Genomic DNA, 22,437 nt, shown 5'->3' on the forward strand with positions numbered 1-22,437 from the left:
TATGAAGAAGGGAGTGGTCTGCAATAATTTGCAGAATATAAATCTCATTCTTATTAGGCATTCGCTAACAAGGTGTACACGTGTACTGTTAAACAATTTTTTATTTGTTTGAGAATTATTTCGTTCTTCCAAACCAGAAATGAATGCATTAGGCCTGCTGAAAACGTGACATAAAATTCTTGTACTTGAACCGATTTATTTGATTTAGATCTACAAAAAATACATGGTGGGACAGTTATGAATAGAATATCAATATGGGACAATTGAGCTTGATGTTGTTTTTGAAAAGCTTCTTTTGTGTTTTCCCCGAAGATTGGGCATAACAACGTCGTTTTATGAATAAAAGTGAAAATTGTCAGAAAGTAACATAGAACAACTATGCGTAGAACAGCAGTCTAGTCTTGAAAAAAATCGATTTAAAAACCAATCAATCAATCAATTCTGGGATTGATAACACGTTAAGGATCTTTTCACATTTCATCAAACAATCGTGTTCTGCTTTTAATCATCAGTGTATTGCTAATCTGAAATGCCTTAAGCTTCCGGTAGACAAATATACTAGAAAACTTTGAATGCGTTTTTCTCAGTTGCTGATTTTGGAACATGGGACAACTATGCGTTGAACGGCAGTAGAGGAAATTCAACTTTGTAGTTTGAAGCCGCTATAATAGGATAAAATCAAATCAATCAAACCACCCAGCCTCTGATCGTCCTTTTCGGTACTGGGTTCCCATTTACCCCAATTACCCAAAAAGTATTCCTTTGCGTTACATGTGCAATTCGAAGCAACACTATGGATTTTGCCATAGAAGTAAACCGCTACTGTGGCGCTTTTATCACCAAAAAATAAATTCTTCAACGATATAACCAATAAAAAAACGAATACTGAATACGATAAATATTTAACTCGAGTATTCATAAGCCAATGAGATGAGTACCATTGCTGTGGATTTTAGTCAAAATTGCACGGAACAAAAAAAGTCAAACACTGCATTAGGAACAACGGTCTGATGTGTTTTAGAGAAGTTCTCTCAATTATCCGTTACGTTATCAGGTTTCCCAAGGATTACACTCCGTCGTCGTGATTGGAGCTTTACAAAGCTTACACGCCATGAATATCGGAATATGTCGCCGGGTCGATTGCTTTTAATTTGATCGAATTTCGAAAAGAGAGCGTTACATTGGAGAAACAAGGTTCGAGCATTAATTCCTCTTTGCCGGTTAAAAATAATGGTTAATTCGCTTAATTCGATAAAATGATAAGATAAAATGTCTACGTGTTATATGTTTGTTACTTATTGATCGAAAGGCTTGTTTCAATTGCTCACAAATAGCTTTGAAAGCAAGCAATTGAAATCACAAGAATCTGTATATGAGCAGGTGTCAACTCCACTCCGAAATCCACTCCATTATAAATGGGCGGAGTCACCACCAAGAGCCTGTTTGTGAAAACGAAAGGCGCTGGTGTATCGTATTCGTTCTAACTTCCCTCTAAAACCAAAATGGAGTCCACCGGAGAGAAGAATGGTACAGCTAAGAAGGCGACCGAGAAAGCGCCAGCATCGGAAAAGGCTACCGGCTCCGGAAGTAAGAGCTAGGCATAAAAGACATCCGCAGAAAGAATCGGAAAAATGTCATCGCTGCTGACAAAGAATCTGTCGATGCTACCGGGAAGAAGGAAACAGTAACCGCTGCAAAAAATACCCAAACTTGCTGCTGCGATGAAAGCTGCTGCTACTACTGATGTGGCTGCCCGAAAGTAAAAGTCAAATAAATCCTGAAAAATCGCTGAACATAAGCCATAAATGCCGAAGCCATAGAAATCAGTAGCGGCTTCGGAAAAAAAATCATCGCCACACATCACGCACAACACGAAAGATTTTGTTGTGTTTTCATTATTTCATTCAGTTCATCGAAGGACAGAAATAACATGCTGCTACATCAGGTGAATTAAATGGTGTTTGTGCTGTTTTTGGTACTAAAGTTATGAATATGGTACGCGTTATGCAGATTTCAACGATCTATTGACTCAAAAGGAGTTTATTTCCAACATAACTGCATACCAACTGTAAATCAATCGAGTATAATACTTTAGAGATAATATCAGTTATTGGACACTTAGTTGGTCAACCCGACCACCCTTTTTATTTCACCTCTTCATCTAGGCAGATACCTTTTCTTGTTAGTTACGAAGACCTCGACTCTTGACCGCAGTTGCATATCAAAAATCAGGAGATTTTTAGCGAATTTATCAACAAAAAATAAATTTAAACTTACTTGGTCGTTGCCTCATGGAACGTTTGGTCTGGAATGTGTCAATAATCCATCTTGACGTATGTTTCGTCATCAATGAATAAGCGTCTTTTGCTTGTGTTAGGATCTTGCTATACAACTTCCAAGAGCCACTGAATACAGCGTCCGATTCGGAGAACGATTAGCCCCACGCAGACAAATTCTCACAACATTGTATCGTAGATGATTGATTGTTTGTTCTTTCGAACTTGAACTACAAAGTGCATTCCCCTCTAACCTTGAAAAATGCCTATTAGAATCTCAAATAATGGAGAGTCCTGGGATTGAACCGACGGTCGTTCTCGTATCAAGCGCAACCGTTATGGCTGGGGAGTCCCCCTGAAAATCTTGGATTGATTAGAATTGTTTTTTTTTTCTGTGACACCATCATCCTAGTTTGAATTGATTGTTCTCAACACCTTCCAATGCAGTTGCCGATTGGAGGACTTTCCAAACAATCTGCTGTCAAAACATTCTAGAACCGCCCAGCAGGAGTGCTGTAGTAAAATGTACAATGAATAGTAAGTATAGATTCTAAATGGAACAAACATTATATAACATTAGTCCCATTCCAGCGTGACGTGACAACGGTTTGACTCACTATACACAGGTTTTTTCTCTTTTTCATGTATAAATCACACGATTTCCAAATGATCAACAATTTTAAAGTGAAATTGAGAAAATTTCCTACAAGACTCTTCAATTGGAGAATATTTTGTAGTTGAATTCGCTTGTTGCCAGCCGAATACTTTTGTGACGTGACAACACCTGTCTTTTTGTGGGTTCCGACTCTTGAACATTAATGTTGTATTTTCAGTTCCGTTTCAAAACATACCAATCAACTTTGTTCTATGATTTGTCAATGAAAGATGAATGTAGATTCCTGTATACACAGTTTTTCAAAAAACTCGCAAGAACATGCATTTTGTGACGTGACAACGCGCTCTGTGCGAATAAACAGTCTCCACGAAGCGTTGTCACGTCACACAATCAATTAGTTGTATTAAATAAGATTTTCACCGTATTGAAGCAAGCGATATACTATTTTTTATGTTTTTTATTACTCTGAATACCTCTCACTTTCCTCTGAGATCTCCCCTTCCCCTTCCAAAAGTCCATCCTATAGGGGAAGGTGGTCCTAACGCAACCGGTGGTCCTGAATCTACCATCCTTTGTATCTCAGGAACGGTGCTTCCTATTGAATTTTGAATAGTGTCAAATGAAAGGTGTCATAACGCTGACAATTTGATAATATAGTGACTTTTTTCTGGCTCTCTTCATTCTAGCGTTTTAGCGCCATTTTACGTTTTCATTCCTTCAAAAACAGAGAAGAAATATATTCGACCTGTGTGCAAGATGAGTTCTATGTTCTTTTAGATTTTGAAACATTGTGAAACAAGGCAATTTTAACGGTGGTATCTTCATCAAAATAAGCTGTATAAAATGAATCTACCTGTTACCTGTAATACACGGTATGTCTTTATTTGGGAAAAATCGTCCTAAACCGTCCTAAACCCGACCATGTGCATTTCTATGTGCACTTTCTTTGTATAACTCCACACACCTTGCTCTAAGGCTAAGTTCTTTCCACTCAAACATTATCTCCATTACCTCACTTAAATCCTATCTCTCACTATCAAACTTTTTTTTTGTATTTCTCCTCGCGCACTCATGGATATATGCCAACATTACCATTCACGATCGTATTGTGGGATTTCATGCCATTCCCGGTTTTTCTATCCGTTTTTAACGAACCGGAAGTCACCATCCTCGATTCCAAAATGGCATCGGAGTGCGATATTCGATTTCCGCTGGTAAGCCCATATCGCATGGGGTTTCCATATTTTTTTAGCGTTCATTACTACCATCAGCAAACCGGAAGTTGAAATAAGATTATATCTTATATTACGGAATCTACGTTTATATATTGTTGATGAAACATAGGAGAAAGATCATTTGTATGTTTCGAAACGGAACTGTAAATAATTAAATTAATCATTAGTGTTCAACAGTCCAATTCAAATGTTGCCGCGTCACAAAAGTGTTTGACTGACAACAAGCCAATCTAACTATAAAATATTCTCCAACTGATGATTCTTGTTGGAAATTTTCTTAATTTTACTATAACATCGTTTAATTTTGTGTGCTTTATTCATGAAAAGGCGAAAAAAAAGTGTTTGTAGTGAGTCAAAATGTTGTTACGTCACACTGGAATGGATCGTATAATTTCGTGACGTGACAACAACTTCTGGAGACAGTTGATGCCCCTCTATTTGTGGACCGATCTCAACCAAATTTTGTGGGTTGTTGACCTTCATTGCTTGCTCAGAGAATCCCAAGTATAAAAATGTTTGAACCTATGTACATCTGATAAAGTAAAAAAATGCTCTATTTTTGTGACGTGACAACGCTTCAAAATACCTGTTTTTCAAATGCTTGTTTCTCATAAATTACAAAATGAAACGTAGGTCTACCCAAGGCTCTTCAAACAAGCATTTAATCACCCATTCTTTGAAGTTTGGTTAAGCGTGTGCAGAGATATCTCAAGAAACATAAAAATAGTGAAAACCTGAAATATGTTTAATATAATTATGTAGTTTTTCAAAACTCACCTCTTTCAAAGGTTGGTGCATAAAAATTAAATTTGTTACAAAAAATTTATGATATAACTAGTGCTTATTCAAATAACGTTTTCAATTTTCTCCTAAAACTATATTTGAAATTTGGTTCTCTGGTGTATAACCTCATGGAATGGGTCATTAGTAACCTTTTACATGGGATTTACAGTGATATAGTTTTCTTCTAAATTTCTTATAATTGGCCAATAAGGTCATGTTAATTATCCTTTTATCTTCACTTAGATCGAAACATGCACTCCCCCGGTCCCGAATCAGACGATCCTCCCCTTCATACTGATGCTCGTCGCCGCTTGTCTTCATGAGTGAAAGCTATTTGAACTACAGAGATTTTCGTGGAAGCATGTTTCATTTGAATAATTTCAAATGTCATGCTCTTGTTACGAACATGCAAAAATAAAATAAAATAAAGAAATTTTATTCGTTTGTGAAATTTCCTGTAACAGATGCTTTCCTGTTTCCACTACGTAATGCTATATACAGTGCTCTGAACCGACTTGAAGGAAGCAAAATGAGATTTTTTTTTTTTTTTATCTTCGCTTATTTTTCGTCGGCCTATTTCCGCCACTTTAGTGCCAATCACCGACATCAGGGAGGCGACTCCACCTGTTCCTACCTATCAGACTCAACAACTCATGAGCCGGGCCAACTTCTTTTACTTCCGCTCCGAAGGAAGACGTAACCAGAGATTTTTCGCCTCAGAAAATCCCAACGACGCCAGCTGGGATTGAACCCAGGCCGATGGGATTGTGAGGCTGTTACGCTAACCATACAACCACTGGCGCCGTCGCAGCAAAATGAGATGTTATATTTTATTTTTGTTTATTCAACACCGCCGCAGTTAATCAAATTTCTTTATTCCAAAGCGTTTGTTCGATGATGCCATATATTTCCCACTGATGCAATCTAAGCTTCTTTTAATGGTGCTGAGCACATCATCAACCAGAAATTCGGGTCAAATAATCTAACATCAAACATGCTTCAATCGATTCCACCTCCTGCCCTCAATTATTCATACACGATTTTGCGAGCAGATCTTGGCCCAAGCGCAAGTCCCGAAACTATTTCGCAAACATTTCAACCATAACATCCCCTTCGCCACCATGAAAACCCAGTGAAAGAAAACTCGTGAACAGCTGGGGCACCGCCTCTTCACCTATCATAGCGGTATGTTTGCGTGTGAGACAAACTCGTAAACCACTTCGCATTCATGTTATTGATGTTTCCACTCAAAAGGCTTGTGCCTATCGGGCAGCAAATTAGAAAAAAAAAAAAGCAAGTATCATCGATCTTCGACCGTGTGTGAGAATGTGCCGATGGGGAAAAGAAGCGATCACATCCAGGAAGCAAAGGGGCTACGGACGTAAACCAACTCTTTACGACCATGAACGTGAAAACCGAGTCGCACAGTGGGTGGAAGCGAAGGGGTTACATTAAAAATTGTTTCTTGATCGAGTCGTGTTTACTGTTTTTCTACCCGTCAGGCTACTCTTATAATCGCACTTTCAACTGCATTCACCGAGAGAAAGAGCAGAAATTTCGCAACAACCACCCGTTCTTCAAACGACTTAGCGATTGCCGAGCAGCACAAAGCTGGTTCAGGAGAAATCCACACGGATAAAGCCGATACCGGCTGGAAATCTGGACCAGTCATATTTCATATGGAAACTTTCCCCCCAGGTGTCGAGTGGAGTACAGCTTAGAGGTTCTCGTTTTTCTTCAAGGAAGTGGGTTAGACTGTTGTCACTAATGGCTGGATTAGCTGTCAAGCTGAATCAGTAGTGGCGGCAGGAGTTTGCTACTCCAGAAACGATTTGATGTGTCGTGCAAAAGTAATTGGATAACGCTGCATTGCTACTACCTCGTTTTACATCCTGAGTCCGATGTTACCCTATGGAATGATTTCAGAAGGATTAACTTTGCAAAATATATGAATCATAAAAACGAAACAAAACATAGGAAAACAAACTAATTTCATTACGAACCAATTAATAACTAATCAAAATTTATCTCCCATCTGCACCAAATCATTAATTGGAATTTATGCAGTTCAACCCGTCAGAGAAAAACTAAAAGTCAAGCTGCCCTTGTTAGATAAAAAAAAAGTTATAGATGCTCGATGGATTTGAGTTGCGCAATCAAATACGCTCTGCTACAAATTTGTGCAAATCGTTGAATTATCGATAAACGTTCCCCTTTGATACACTCAGTCAAATACGTAACTGAAGTTACCCGAAGCATTTTGTGTTTGATTTTTTTTTTCACACGATGTATAACTCCATGGAGGTAAAACTTGTCAAGTTGAACAGTCTTTTAACCTTATCGGGAGGGCAATACAAATAAGACATTTAAAACAATATCAGATGTAGTACCCGGGACAAAGCTAGCGAATTCGATATTGAAGCTTGTTACACAAATCGAAGAAAACATCATTAGACAGTATGCAGTTTTATTTTGGTGAAATGGAAAATTGTCTGAATTGATAATGGCATCAAACTAGTTTTACATCCATCATTTGGAATCGTGACTGGATTGAAATCAAATTTTTTTCATGAATTAATCATTAAATCGATATCGGAATATAAGATTTTATTATAACTCAATGAACAGAATACAAATGAATACCAGTGAACATCTCATGACAAAAAAAGAGAACATCTAAGTTAGCAACAAATCACCGTCGATTTAGAGATAATGAAGAACTATTAATCTTTTTCTCCTGCAATCCCTGCAATAGAGCGATGAACTTAATAAGGTAACACTAACTCATCACCATATATATCATTATCATTAAATATGATGGCTCGCGATGATGTACCTTTGGTGGCAAGCAGAAAATTATCGACATCCATCACTTAGAATGTATATGCGGAACTGCAGCACAGATGAGCTATTACCATGTCAGTCGATTACAAAGCCAATTGAGTTTAGGTCCGAACAAAATCTTAATTTCGCAAAGTTCAAGCGTTATATCACATAACATATTTTGCGAATTCAGAATCAAGTTAGGTTAGGGAAAAATAAATTCATTATTCTTACATAAAATTCAAGACTTCGACATAAGAAATCTCAACTAAGTATAAATAAATGACGCAAGGTGTTACCCACACTGAAAAGGCAGAAGTTCCACTGGGAACGTCAAATAATGTATTATTGCCATTCAAGAAGAGAAGAGACTTATTCGCACTAGGTCAACTGTGAACCGTTTTGATCGATTATCGTATGCATTAAAAAATGGACAAATTTCAGATGGCGATGAAAAAAAAACTACATAAGATAATTCTCTGTTTGACCTCAAACCTATTGGAGTAGATCCTCCGTTTGTGGTTCGACAAGCAATTTTCAATCGGTAGCAACCAAGGGACTTCGGGTGGGTTGGCGATTCGATTCGATTCTTTGTTTTTAAGAGGCTTTAAACTTTGCAGTTCATTCGCCTCTAAACTGGGTTGGCGGAATTCGGTACAACGTCTGTATTCAGCCGGTCCATCGCTTCCAGTGATTTGTTGTCAACCGCTCTTTCTGGGTGAATGCCTGCCGCTCAGACAAGACCGGCGTGGACTGACGCTTCCGCATAAAAATGTCCTTTTCAGGCATGTACTTGTTCATAGTTTGGCGGAGGTGATCTGGCGTAGTGGTATCATCCATACCTCTCACTCCGAAGGTCACGAGTTCAATTCTCACTCCCGACATTCTTTCGAAATGGATGCAAAGTGACGAACGCGGCAAAAGTATTGAAACTACAAGTATAAAGGCGCGTCCTCACTATGCTGAATAATGCCGATCGGCCTGTATCGCGCGGCATTTTCGATTCGTCATGTAATGTGGACGTTCCATCGGGTGCACGAAGCATAATGCCGTCACGAAGACACGGAGCACAATGCCGTCAACGCGAATGTAATTCGTTTTGTTTTGGTTCGTCTTTCTTTGATCCGGACCAACTTATTTCGGGTTAGATTCGGTATATTCGAATCGGTATTCGGCACGCCGGCAGGCCCGGGCGACTAAGGCCGAACAATGACGATTGGCGTAATATGAACGCGTCTTAACACAGAAAGATAGAAAGAGAGTAAGATTCATAGCTTTGTCGGTGGCTCTGACCTCCCGGCCCATGGCGAGGGACGATGAGGCTACCTTGCTCTCCGTCTCCCTGTCCAGCCTTTGCTGCACTTTACGGTTGCTCTGCACTGTCTCCGCTCTGCATTATAAAAAATCCAAGTTAAGCCGTACTTTATGAGATAAAGGGGTGGTCCAAATCACCCCGTATGACCAAATCACCCCGTGTTACCCTGCAAAGTATCGGACGTAATCGTTTCACAGTTTTCGCCAAGGCTGCTGTAAATCAGCTGATAAGAGCGTCGATGCATTTTGTAAAAGGCCCAATAAACGTAGGATTTAAGAAAAAAATGGTTCATTGAATTATATTTTGTAGTTTTTTTTCGTCGCCATCCGAAATTTGTCCATTTTTGTAATGTATACGTTATTGTTGCCATTTCACTTGATGGTAGTTCTGGACTAAAAGGTGGATATACACTCTGTCAAATATATACCGGGAATTTGCGTTTTTGAAATAAATGCCCCATCTGAAGCAATACACTTTTTTCAACAAACCAGTCATCGATGCACTTTTCATGGCCTGTATTCAGGAATTACCGTTCCTATAGAAAAATTACCGTTCCTATAGAATAAGAAGGCATTCAAGTATCATGAATCATAGAATTCCACAAAATCATGTTATATTTGTTCAAAATTTGTGAATTTTTCAAATCATGATTTGTATTCCGGACATTTTTACTTTAAATTCCATACATATTTTGTCAGCAGCATTTCTTTGAGAGGAATTAGTTATGGATGTTTGTGAAGCTTGCAGCGATCGGAATAAGGTGGGCGATTAGTTGAAAGACTACCATTGACGTTTCCACCAACAACACGGAAGTCATCTCAGGGCAAAACGTAGAAACATTTTCTGCATACTTTCGATCATCAAGGTATGAATTGTGTAGAAGGGTTCAATCAAGAGCAGCGTACTTCAGAACGCTACGAGCAACGAACTGTAAAGTGTCTCTTAAACGTCAATGTCGATGTGACCACGTGCTAATACCCAGTCTACTTTGTTGTACCGTATTGGTTCCAAAAAATGGTGCCGACAACGGTGCCGATACCGTGCCATTTTTCAATGATTTTGTCGACCTACCCTTCGTATTTGACAACAAATTACGAGCCAACACTGTACCAATCTGGCACCGTGTCGACCGAAAGCAAAACTGTCCGATTTTTATTATAGTTTCTTGTGTTTACATAATTTATTAAACGATAAATCAAAAACTCACAGAGACCACGGTCATTATTAGTTTTATTTAATATATAAATATACATCATACATTACATATCATTGTATTACATGATTGAATTAAATTATAAATTTACTTCATATGATTCTATATAAAATATTCCTCGCAGCCGGAATAGCGTCCATGATCACAATCAGGTCTAAACTATCTTCATCCTCTCGTATTGAATTGTGAGAAATGCAATTTTTCTTTATTCTAAATCGTTGTGCTCCCGTGGCCGAGTGGTTAGCGTCATAACTAACATGCCGGGTGTTCGGATTCGATTCCCGTTCTGGTCGGGGGAATTTTTCGTCAAAGAAATTTCCTCCGACTTGCACTGTGATCACACGTATTCTAGAGCTTGCCACTCAGAATGCATTCAAGGCGTGTTATTTGGCATAGAAATCTCAACTAAGTACTAATAAAAATGACGCAAGTAATACTACGTTGAGACGGCGAAGTTCCTCTAGGAACGTTAGTGCCATTGAAGAAGAAGAAGAAATCGTTAAAAAAACCTGAGCCTAACCTGCGCTGATTGAATTATTTCTTTTTGTCTGTTTCTTTCTTTCTGAACTACTTTTCGATACTTTGTCTATAACAAAACACGTTTCTCAGCACCATTCATTTTGTCTGCAGCCGCTGCTTCTTCAACTCCTGCTTTTTTTTGTTTCCTCCAAAATCCGACTAGGAAAGAGCCGGCGATCGAATGTGTCCTATCTTATGTTTGACGGCCAGCTGTTCATAGAGCTACTGAGCCCTGCCTCCTGCAAATGTATTCAGCTCCGTCATAAGGTGGGGGATCCTCTCTGGTGAAAGCGCTTTAGAATAGCTGGAAATTAAACATAATTGATGTTATTCAATGTGACGGAAACATCATAGAATGAAGATTAGTATCTTGTAAAGTTTTTAATTATTTAAATAAACTAAATAAATAAAAATTAATGATACTTACATTCTGGGTTCTTCCTCTGTTGTGATTTTTTTTGACAGTTGTGGAGCAGAAAAGAAGATATTCAATACAGTGATACCGTTTCGTTCTATGCAAGTTATACTATAAAACATGACCGCAAACCGCTCGAAAGTATATGAAACTGGGTATCTTATAATATCTTGAAATGCTTAATACCCTGATGATTCAACTATAAAATTAATATCACAATGAATTCTCTAGAGCAGGGGTTTTCAGATTTTTTTTATGGCAGAGCACTTTTTATAGCAAAAACGAGCGCCAAAAGATTGAGGAAAGGAAAAGGAAAACTGCGATGAAACGGAAAGAAAAAGAAATCCAAACAAACATTAGCTAAGTTGAGGAAGCAGGAAGAACGGATGAAACAGATAGAAAAGCTTGAAGAATTAAAAATGGCAGAAAAGCTGAAAATTCACGAATTAAGAAAGCGAAATTGGTTCAAAAGGACAATAATCAAGATTCAAGTTCTGTTAATAACCTCAACTTTGAACAACAATTAGCTTGAATCCAAATATATAATTATTATTTAAGCAGTATAATCCTTACGGTATTTTAAACCATGACACCATAAAGAAACATCAATAAACGACAAGCAAAAAAATAGGGGAAAGGGTAAATGCTTGAAAATGTCATAAAAGAGGCTGTTGAAAATTATTAAATTTAATTATTTAATTTTAAAATTAAATAATTATTTGTTGAAAATTATCAAATAGGTACCAAAGTAGAAAGCTTAAAAGCATATTGAACTAATTTATTCGAAATATCAACCAAATAATACCTGTGCAGAAAGTTTAGATCGGTTTTCTGCGTCAAGTACCTTAAGCGTTCGAAACATGATTCAGAACGGTAGTAAGAATGTAAAAGACGATGCGTCGAAGTATAACGTTGATAGCTTTCCGCATTTATTATGTAAACGAACCAGTTCGTAATTTAACGTGAAAGTTTGTCGTTTATTGTAAGACACTGTTTATGTTTCACTTTATTAACATTCTGATTCGCTTCCCAACAATTTCGATTGTTTGGTCGGGAAATTTTAAAGTATACATTTTACATTAGTTCATAGAGTTCATGAAGTAAAAACAGGGTTTCAGTAAATTTTCATAATTCTTATTTTGTAGTCAGCAATAATAAGCAATCATAATTAAAATAATAATTTAGCTGTCATATTATTATAGTATATATCAGTAGTCAATCAAACTCTAGTTCAAATAAGTTGTTTGAATGTACAGTGCGATATTTGTCATTTGATTAGCGTGTTACGTTAATATAAATGTGTAGCTCACAAAATAAAAAAGAATTACCGTGGTGTCGTTTTCGTAAAATGCAATACTTTGATGACAGTCACCATCATTAATAATTGATAGATGTCCGCCAAATTTGCCGAAAGACCTATTTAACATTCGTAACATTTTTGTGTGTAAATTCTCGCGTTTGACATGTTCTTGGCATGTTTTTAAATAGAAAAAAAGTTTGCAGAACATGCAAATCACGATAATTTATACCAAAAAATGTTATGAGTTAAAAATTTATAGTAATTTTTCAAAGAAAACATAAAAAAGTTGTTGTTGAAAAACTTTTTCCCTGTAAATGTACCCATCTTCCGATGTATGAGTGACTTGTTCGAAATTTTTTTTTATTTTTTTTTTATATAATTCGTTTATTTGTACAGGCTCAGTTACATAGGTTTAAAGAAGCCAAACTCTCAACTATACTTTTACTATTAACATGTTTTCTTAATTCTACGGTTAATGAAATAGGAAACCGATTACTCGCGGTCGACGGCTTGTTCGAAATTGTAAGGGCTGTTCTATCTATTTTTTTAGAATTAAAAAAAATACATTTTTGAGAAAAATGAGTTTTAATTTTCAATTTTTTATTCAATTAGGATATTATCGATGGTGTAATGGATCGGAATGTTTACTTGAACATCCTAAAGAAAAATATGAAGCAAAGTGTCAACAAAATGAGATTGAATCGAGGATTAAAATTTTACCAAAACAATGACCCAAAGCACATGAAGCACATGAAGTTCGCGCATGGTTACATTACAATTTCTCAAAAGTTATCCATACAATCTCACGACATCAATCCCAGCAAAAAGCTATGGGAGAAATCTGGGTAGAAGAGTTAGAAACCATCAGATTTCAAAAAAATAACGATCTTAAAAACTTCTTGATGAAATAATGAATGAATATTTCTTTCGAATACACCAAAAAACTCGTAGATAGAGGCTAAAAGCAGCTAAAGACAGTTGCAATAAACAAGGGATACCACACTAAAGATGGAATCCTGAAATTGATCAATTCCTTCGAAATCTAATTGAAATTTCAACCACCGTACGAGTATGAATTTCAGTCAATTTTCATACATTCGCACATACATTCGCCTTTCATAGAGAAATAAAAACCATTGTTCTGAAAACGGATAGCAAACCTTTTCACTCTCATAAGACACTATGACTTTATCTAAATAGAATGTTCCGACAGCTTTTTTTCGACTTTCAAAAGAAGAGAAAAGGCATCTGCATGGTGGGTTACGAACACAAGTTTGTATCACTGTATGTGTTATCCGTCATTTTGACTGCTTGGAAAATTTTTAATAATCAAAAAATTCTTATTTTTGAATTCAGTAAATTTCCTTTTTTTGTTATTCCAAATGTCTTAGAATTGCATGAAACGTCGAGATTTACTGTTATCTCGAAAAAATTTTTTTGTTAGAAATTGACTTTTCGGCACTTGGTCGTTTTCGTCTGAAAAGTCGATTTTTGACGAAAATTAATTTTTTTGACGAAAAACTAAAAAGATCTGCGACAATAGTAAATGAAGTCCGTATGAACCAATATTTTTCAGAGGGTATTTTATCGTGCAAATCAACATTTCGCAGCAAGTTCCGAATGAAAAATCGAGATAATTATTTTCGTTGGCACTTAAAACCATACGTTGCGTCTCGTATTCCGAAAAAAAATAAGTCCCAGAGTATCGATTTTTGACAAAAAAAAAATTTCGGGATGACACTAGATCTCGACGTTTCATGCAATTTGAAGACATTTGGCATCAAATTTTTTTTTCGAAAACCCCGACTTCCTTTACTACTCCTTTGGGCGATTTTTCGGTTTTCAAAAAATTCATAATTTGACCGCTGTGCGACACTAATAAATAAAGTCCGATTGAGCTGATATTTTGCATAGGGTAGTTTTTCGTGGAAATCAACATTTTTAATCAAGTTCGCTTCGAAAATTCGAGATGGCCATTTTCATTGGCGCTTTAATATACAGTGATACTTTTTCTAACAAGTTGTTTATTTTATTTCTTTTGTGCCCTAAATTCTGGAAAGAAATGTCGAATAGTAATGAGTTATTGAAAAAGTTAACGGACATGTGTAAAATCAGATGCAACAAATTTTGAACTATCATCTCTGTAAACTCCTTTCAAGAGATCGAAACAGCTGCAGATGGTAATGGATTGATGGATTGACTGTATGGTCAAAATTTGACGAATCGAATCCATCGATAGGCTACGCAAAAAGAAACATTATGGTCGATGATCTTATCAGTGCATTTTCGTTGATAATAAATACACATTTTATCAACCATTTAAGAAAGTGCACTAAATTTAGAGAAACTGTTGGACAATAGTATTGACGAGACACGTGCATTTTTTGGGATTTTATATACCCGTGTAACCTTTGAGGAACAAAATTTAAAACTGAGTTATTAATGATCAGCAAAGCGGGGTTTTTAGAAAAACTAGGGCCAGGGTGCTCCCTTGGCCGAGTGGTTAGCGTCATAACTAACATGCCGGGTGTTCGGGTTCGATTCCCGTTCTGGTCGGGGGAATTTTTCGTCAAAGAAATTTCCTCCGACTTGCACTGTGATCACGCGTATTCTAGAGCTTGCCACTCAGAATGCATTCAAGGCGTGTTATTTGGCATAAGAAGAAGAAGAAGAAGGGCCAGGGAAAAGTTCAAGCAAATCGATTTACTTATTCTGACGATTTACTTATTCTCACGAGAGAACCGAAACAAGTAAGTGCTTATAAACACATAAATTGGCTTTCGGATATATGGGACAGGTTTCCGAAGCAAATAAATAGAATAAAAACGCACAATTTGGAGGTATGACTTTGTCACAATGAAAAAAAAACATATAATATATAGTACAACCTCGATTATCCGCGAAATAGTCGGGCAAGGTCACCGCGTATAACGAAAATCGCGGATAACGCAATTAAGTATTAAAAATGAGGGGCAAACACCAAAAAAGATATTTTAGTATCAAAACTATGTTTCATCAATACAGAAATCATTAAATCATTAGAATCATTAAATTAAGAAATCAAGAAATCATTGGTAAAATCGTGTACACCAGCGGTCGGATAATGTGGAGGCCATGACCAAAACGAAAGAGCTTAAGCCTACCGCTCACTGACAAATTTTGGGAAGGCTTGTAGATTTACTATGGAACTTGCTTTCGCGGATAATCGAGGTTTTACTGTATGTAGAAAATGTCAAAAGTATGTTTGCGGAAGATGTACACCTTTAAAAGATATCCACTTTCATTTTCAAAAAAAAATTCAAACAATAACACATATTTTTTCCCAAGTGAATTTTTGTGATTTTGTGATTTTTTTACTGTTAGTATTTACTAATAACTTGTTATATAACTGTAAATAATATAAAAAACTATTGAAAATTAACTTTGAACAATCTTCTTTACTAATTAGCTATTCTTTCGCAATGTAGCCATTTTGACTGATTTTTGGCATTGTTGATATATACTGAGTTTCAGTCTTTCTAGTGTAAAACGTTTAGTGAACCATCGCAGATCCACTCTACCAATTCCTTCTCTGCAATTCTTAAAAATGTTTCTGACTAACAACAGTTTCAATGTCCAAGAAGGCAGCTACTATGTATTTTTTTTTTATTTTCAATATTGGACTTCCATTTGCGTAATACCAAGTTTATCGCAGCTCCAGCAACATTGTGTTTTTCGAAACCTTGATTATTCTAAAATTATTATCAAACTCCTCCATCGTTAAACTCGAAAAATCACACAAGTTTAATCAATGTTTCGGCAACTTCAACATGTTTATATGTGATTTCAATATTGCTTTTCTTCAGGTTAGGAATTTCTGCCAATTTTTTCATAAATTCTAGATGTTCCCCGCATCTAAAACTGCCATAGACGTTTTTGAAAAATTTCAATTCATCAACAACGACGCGTCTTGAAAAATCCGTGTTGATACATTTTGAAATTCCGATGTGGGTTTCAAGATCGCAATTTGAAGTTACCCATTCTCAATGCACAATGGTCCAGCAGGTGCATTTATGTGGAAATTAGCATCCAGAGCTCGACAGTTATTCTCTAGACAAAAACTGTCTTCGACAAAGTTGTTGCATATGATAGAACGCTAATTTTGATGTTGTTAAAAATAGGGTGACCAACATATACGATGAAATAAAACACTTCACTAACTCGTAAAACGTAGTTCAATGGCGTGCCGTTTATTTCGTTTCCACCTTGACGTGTATTCGAGAATCAGGCCCAATATCTCAACTCTACTCAAAGTTATTGATATTTCTTCCCAAAAAAATACGCTTCCTTTATTCGCTTGTCATTATTTTTGGGGTAAACGTAAAAATGTTCGTTGACGACATTTGAAAGAGCATACTTGACTTTACATAATATGGGATTTATAAAATTACATTATTTTTTGTATTTGAGTAAACTAAAATTTAAATCATGAGTTTTTGGGTGGGAACCAATCAATAAGTTTGAGTAGTATTTAAATATTGACAAGCTCTGCATGGCAAAACGTTGGTCAAGCTCTAAAAGTCGTCCCAAAACAATTTTGATGTAGAGGTTGAAATATAAAAGTTAGAGCAAAAAATTCGTTATTTTCATGGTGATTCTAACGCAAGTCAGATAGAATACAACTTTATGGAGGATTTTTATTCTCTTGACAAAAATTGTTTTCGACAAAGTTGTTACATATGATAGGACGCTCATTTTCATTTCATCAAAAATAGGGTGACCAAAATTTTCGATGAAATAAAAAATCTAACTTTCTTATCTTCATAGATAGAGGCATATATAGTTCGACAATATTGTAGCCTAAATCATTTTAAGTAGCTTTGTATAATAATTTCACTGTCTGTTTGTCTAGAGAATCACTGTCGAGCTCTAAATGCTAATTTCCACTTAAATGCACTTCCTGGACCATTGTGCAGTGGTGTAACCCATTTTGCAATCAGTTCAAACAAGGAGCAGTAATGTTCATTGGTTTGTTTTCGATTTTTCGGAGCTCTGCAGAGGATTCAGTGAACTAATTTGTCTCACCGATTATAATTTTTTTTTATCCCATTTATTTATTTTAGGCTCATTAGCATTTTAGCTGTAACAGAGCCAAATTTTAATCGTGTACATGTCACATGGTTATCATATCTATAATTAGTACATTACACAGTTGCCATTCGCCAGTATTCCTTCTATACCATTACATATGGTACATTTACACAGTAGCCATTTAGGCGTAAGAGTTTTCTATCTGTTCTTCTATTATCCAAGTTAGACCGGACGGCGGAGACAGTTGATTGATCATTGTTGAGTTATTTATAGAACAGTAGTCCGATGTTTCTTGCAGAGCAGAACAGTTGTATGGATGAATCGATCTTATTTCGACCGTGGATCGATCTCCATCGCTGATGATTGTTGCGTGGACGTAGTTATTCTGTAACAAAAATGGTCAATGAAGGCCCTGAGTTTTGAACTCACGATCGATCGCTTACTAAGCGAATGCGCAACCAATGTGGTTACGGAGACCCCCTCCCGATTATAATTCGCTGTAAAGGAAATGCATTCACACACCCATCCAATGCAAATGCGTATTATATGCAATTGATGCTCAAATTGCAACTTCTTCGGTATGAATGAAATCACGAAATGCACTCAAAATAGAAATTTATGCATGGAAACCACAAAATAAACTATAAAAATTGGGGAAAAACAATCGAAGGCCGTGAAAAATGAACAGTGCGCCGTCGTCTCTGGTTTGGAATACGTCGTTTCCAGAGTGGAACGGGACACAACAAAAGTGCGCAAGTGAAACTTATTTTGATACACAGTGGCACACCGAAACACTGTTATATTTTCTTTGCCAAAATCGCAGGCTGAAATGGACGAAATTTAATTCACTGTGTGTGTTTTTGGAATTGTAACAAAAACCGTGATACTCTATACTCTCTTAGTTCATGATTTTCATCTCTTTCCAGACCCAAAACTCCGGTACATTGGACATCAGCGTGGCCGGTTTGCGAGTAAGGACAACCGGGGGTCGTGAGCCACTGCTGACTCCATTTCAAAATATTGCCGTGTGGTCCGCCGTTAAATTTGTCGTATCTGTGGCGGAAGGTGGAGCCGCTTTTCTGCCTTTGATCACCGATCCGGAGAACATTGATAAACGAACGCTTTTCCGACCACTAAGGTAAGTGTTACGATACCGCATATTTTCACACAATTGCGTAACGAGTGACTCAATCAATTAGCGCCGCGGATAAGCGCAGACTATCATCCGGTCTCCATTCACCGCTCTTTGCTGTTGTGATGCGCTCTAGCGCAGCATCTCGACAGCTTGAGTGCCATGGTTTTGTCTGCCAAACGCCGGAAGATGCAATCGTCATAGCTGCCACCCTCTATCAGAGTTTGATGGCACACATGGGTAATGGGGAAGTAAGATAATGCGTGTCTTGTATGCACTGAATGAACATACTCAGATGTTCTTTCTTTTCCAGAACCAACGATCCCGAAGGCCCAAAAACCGCAACGGAATCAGCTGTATGAGCATTGCCAGCAGTGCTGCCACCACCAATTTGAATTTGCCATCGGGTTCAGCCAAGGCTTCGTCGCGTAGATCCATCGCAAGCCAGAGAAGTCTGCTGCCACCACCGCCGAGACCTCCGAGAAAATCCAAACGAACAGCAACCAGCTCATTGAGCGGTGAAAGTGACACCATGGCGGGAGCCAACGAAGAAACCTCAACCGAGGAACGCAGGAAACGATTGCCAAAAGGAAAGCGACCTCCACTGCCGGCAAATCCACCAAGAGCAAGTAAGTTCGATCCCCAAATTAGCAATATTACGTCATCATCTAACGAACGCTTCGTTTCAGTTTCCAACCGTCCGGCACTAGACGATATCTACACCGATAATAGTCAGTCAAACGAGGACAACCCAGCGGAGTCCAAGGGAGGTGACAGCTCATATCCACCAGCACCAGAAAGCTGCGGCGGAGATATTTTCACGAGGGTAGCAATTCCCCGTTCCGGCAGTTTTCTCAACACCGCCGGTCTCGCACGGTACAAATCACGAGCGACGCGACGACACGCCGGCAAAGTTGGCGGAGGTGGTGGTTCCCCGCTTGGATTCAGCGAACTGTTCAACGAGTTCCGGCTACAAGAGAACTTACACTCACTCGATGATATCCTCAATGCCATAATCAATTCGGACGGAATGTCGTTCAACGACTTGAAACCGATCTACAAAGAGTTCTTGCTCAAACTGGCCGTCACGCTAACCAAGGACGAGCTCTACCAACGTTCCAAGAGTATCATGCGGCGGCAGAAGAAGAAAAAACTAAAGCGGAAAAACAGCAATGCACAGGTATGACACGATTTGGTCAGTCCAAGTTACCCCGAATAACGGTTAATACGCTACATGGTGGCACCATCCGTATGTAACAGTTACCAGATCATTATAGAATTGTTCTTTTACAGAATCAGCGCCGAAAACTTCTGATCGGCGCCAAAGGTCTCAAGAAAGTTTTTCGCTTCGGTAGATTTCGAAGCAAGAAGTCACTGGAGCGAAACAGCGACAACGGTGGCAAGCTCAACTCGGCATTTCTCGACGAGCACGAACTGGTATCTCGACCGAATGACGGCAACCGGAAACCCAGCGATCAAATTTCGATCGAGATCAAGACGGTCGACAAGAAGGATCGATCCCGCATCGGGACGAGCGGGTCTGAGCTTTCGGAGGCTCGTCACGAGCATACGCACCACAATCGGAACAGCTCTAGCGGGTTAGTGAGGCGGTCTTTTGTAATACTGAAGCTAAAAGTATAAATATGTATGTTTTTCTCAGATATGTGTCCTGTTCGGAATGTAGCTACGACTCGGATGCCTGTACGTGCTCATCAGCGGACAGGTGCTACTGTAGCCTAGGAGGAGACGACATTAACGCAAAATTGAACGAAGCGAGCAACAGGAATTCGTTGCCTAGCTGTAAAAGCGATGACAAATGCTACTGTTCGATGGGAGAAACTCAAGTAGAGGATGACGGGTCGACCACCTGGTGCGATACGGACAGTTGTGTGAGCAACGAAAAGTGCTACTGCCCAACTCGGCCTGGCCAGATACAGAAGTGTGCTAAGAAATCTTCCCCTGGCAAGAAGAAGTCCGGCAAACTTGGTTTAGACTACGAGCTCTTCACAGTAGGTGGCAATGGGCGTTCGGTGAACGCATCAGAAGCTCTTAGCGTGAAAAAGGCGGTTGAGGTAGCCGCTGTTTTCACCAACGTTAAGTTGAGCCAGACGACGGATATCAAAAACATGAAGAAGAACCAGCAACAGTTACAACTACAAGACCAACAGCAGCAGCAGGCAAACGCCAAGAAACATCCGTCGAAAAACGATCATCACAGTCACAATCATCACCACACACATAACAGCAGCATTAATCACAGAAGACACAGCGAGAGCAAACATGAACATAAATCCAACCACAAGATGTCGAACAAGAATGCGATCGTGGAGCAGAGTACGATTGATGAGTATCATTACATACAGTCATCTCAGTCGGACGTGGCCACGCGAAAGCAGCTTGGGGACAAGAAATCCGCCAAACAGCGAACAACGAAATCCGAAAGCTACTACCAGGCCTTCGCGCCTCGTCTCGCCGTTGGTTCTTCTCTAGGTTTAGAAGATTCTCTAGGTTATTTGCCCTGAATATGTTTCAGTAATTTTTAGAAGTAACGCTTGAATATCTCCTATTTTCTCTGTACTATTTTTTCCTGACAGTAAACACAACATCGGTCTCAAAAACCGACAACGACGAATAGGTGGTTAGTTTACTCTCAGTGAAGAATTAGTTTCTACTAGGTAAGGAAAATTATTTCCAATCACGAACTTATCTTCATTCTGATCGCGGTCGAATAATTGGTGGAAGATATAAACTCTGTATATTGTAATTATCTGTATGTGTACATAATTAGCCACTGAAACTAGAATATACAACACTGCGAGCATCGACAGCAGAGTTAATGATAAGGATTATACTAAGAATACTCGGAAACGATTGACAAAAAATTTGGCGAGGAATGACAAAGATAGACAAATCAGAATGATTTACGTAAGTACCGACATAGATTTTCATTTTATCATAAGAAAGTGCAATACATTATTGATTTTAAAACGACTTAAGCAGGGTAAAATTAGAGAACGACCTTTATAAATTACAATTTAAAAAATACACTTTAAGCAAACAAAATGGCAGATGCAATAAGATTGAATTCTCGAATGATGAAACCAATCCCAACCATTACAATATGACCAATCCATATGCAATATTTCCCATCTTAGCTCGTAAGAAAACGATTCTGAACACTGCGCTGCGCTCACAGCAACCAATACTCGAAGAATGAGAAAGACACCGAAACAACTCTCGTGCAATAAAATCTTCTTAGAAGTGTAACAAATGTGCAATGAACGTTATTTCTTATTTTCCAAGTTCAGGAATCTATCGCATTTTAATAAAACTATAATAAAGTAATAAACAATAAATAAATACGTCGTTTCATTCATGATGTCAACATACTCAGATTTCTAGAAATTCTCCCAGTTTTGTTCTTGCTTCCATGGGTGACAAATGTGCAAACAAACAAATGTGCACCATCGAATTCAAGAGCTTACCCATATCTATGTTCTATGAAAATGGCTCTAAGATCCAATTACATTGATACACTAGCTTCTTGTCTATTAACTCCTACGTTTTTTTTTCCGCGGTACCGTTTAGAATATGAGAAGATTTAGCAAAATAGAACGACTAACCAACCCCGGCGATATCCTTGGCCTATACTGACAGGGAAGAATGAACTCCTCCCATCGGAGGATGCAGTCTATCTGAGCGTCCGAGCACCATGGAGGTGCTGCTCAAAACAGCATTTA

The 22,437-nt window shown here is 38.0% G+C and overlaps 1 protein-coding gene across 3 annotated transcripts in view; it reads left to right on the forward strand.

Annotated features, from left to right (window-relative positions):
• LOC129777071 (uncharacterized) overlaps positions 1 to 22,033 on the forward strand; it is a 183,357-nt gene extending 161,324 nt beyond the window's left edge. For all 3 annotated transcript variants that reach the window (XM_055783137.1, XM_055783135.1, XM_055783136.1), the window contains 6 exons: positions 18,492 to 18,703; positions 18,765 to 18,948; positions 19,011 to 19,326; positions 19,387 to 19,877; positions 19,991 to 20,295; positions 20,358 to 22,033. In XM_055783137.1, coding sequence (XP_055639112.1) covers positions 18,492 to 18,703; positions 18,765 to 18,948; positions 19,011 to 19,326; positions 19,387 to 19,877; positions 19,991 to 20,295; positions 20,358 to 21,219 — 2,370 coding nt within the window. In that variant the 3' untranslated portion in view covers positions 21,220 to 22,033. The remainder of the gene's footprint in view (positions 1 to 18,491; positions 18,704 to 18,764; positions 18,949 to 19,010; positions 19,327 to 19,386; positions 19,878 to 19,990; positions 20,296 to 20,357) is intronic.
• The last annotated feature ends 404 nt before the right edge of the window (positions 22,034 to 22,437 follow it).

This window comes from Toxorhynchites rutilus, chromosome 3, assembly GCF_029784135.1.
Source record: "Toxorhynchites rutilus septentrionalis strain SRP chromosome 3, ASM2978413v1, whole genome shotgun sequence".
Classification (NCBI taxonomy): domain Eukaryota; kingdom Metazoa; phylum Arthropoda; class Insecta; order Diptera; family Culicidae; genus Toxorhynchites; species Toxorhynchites rutilus.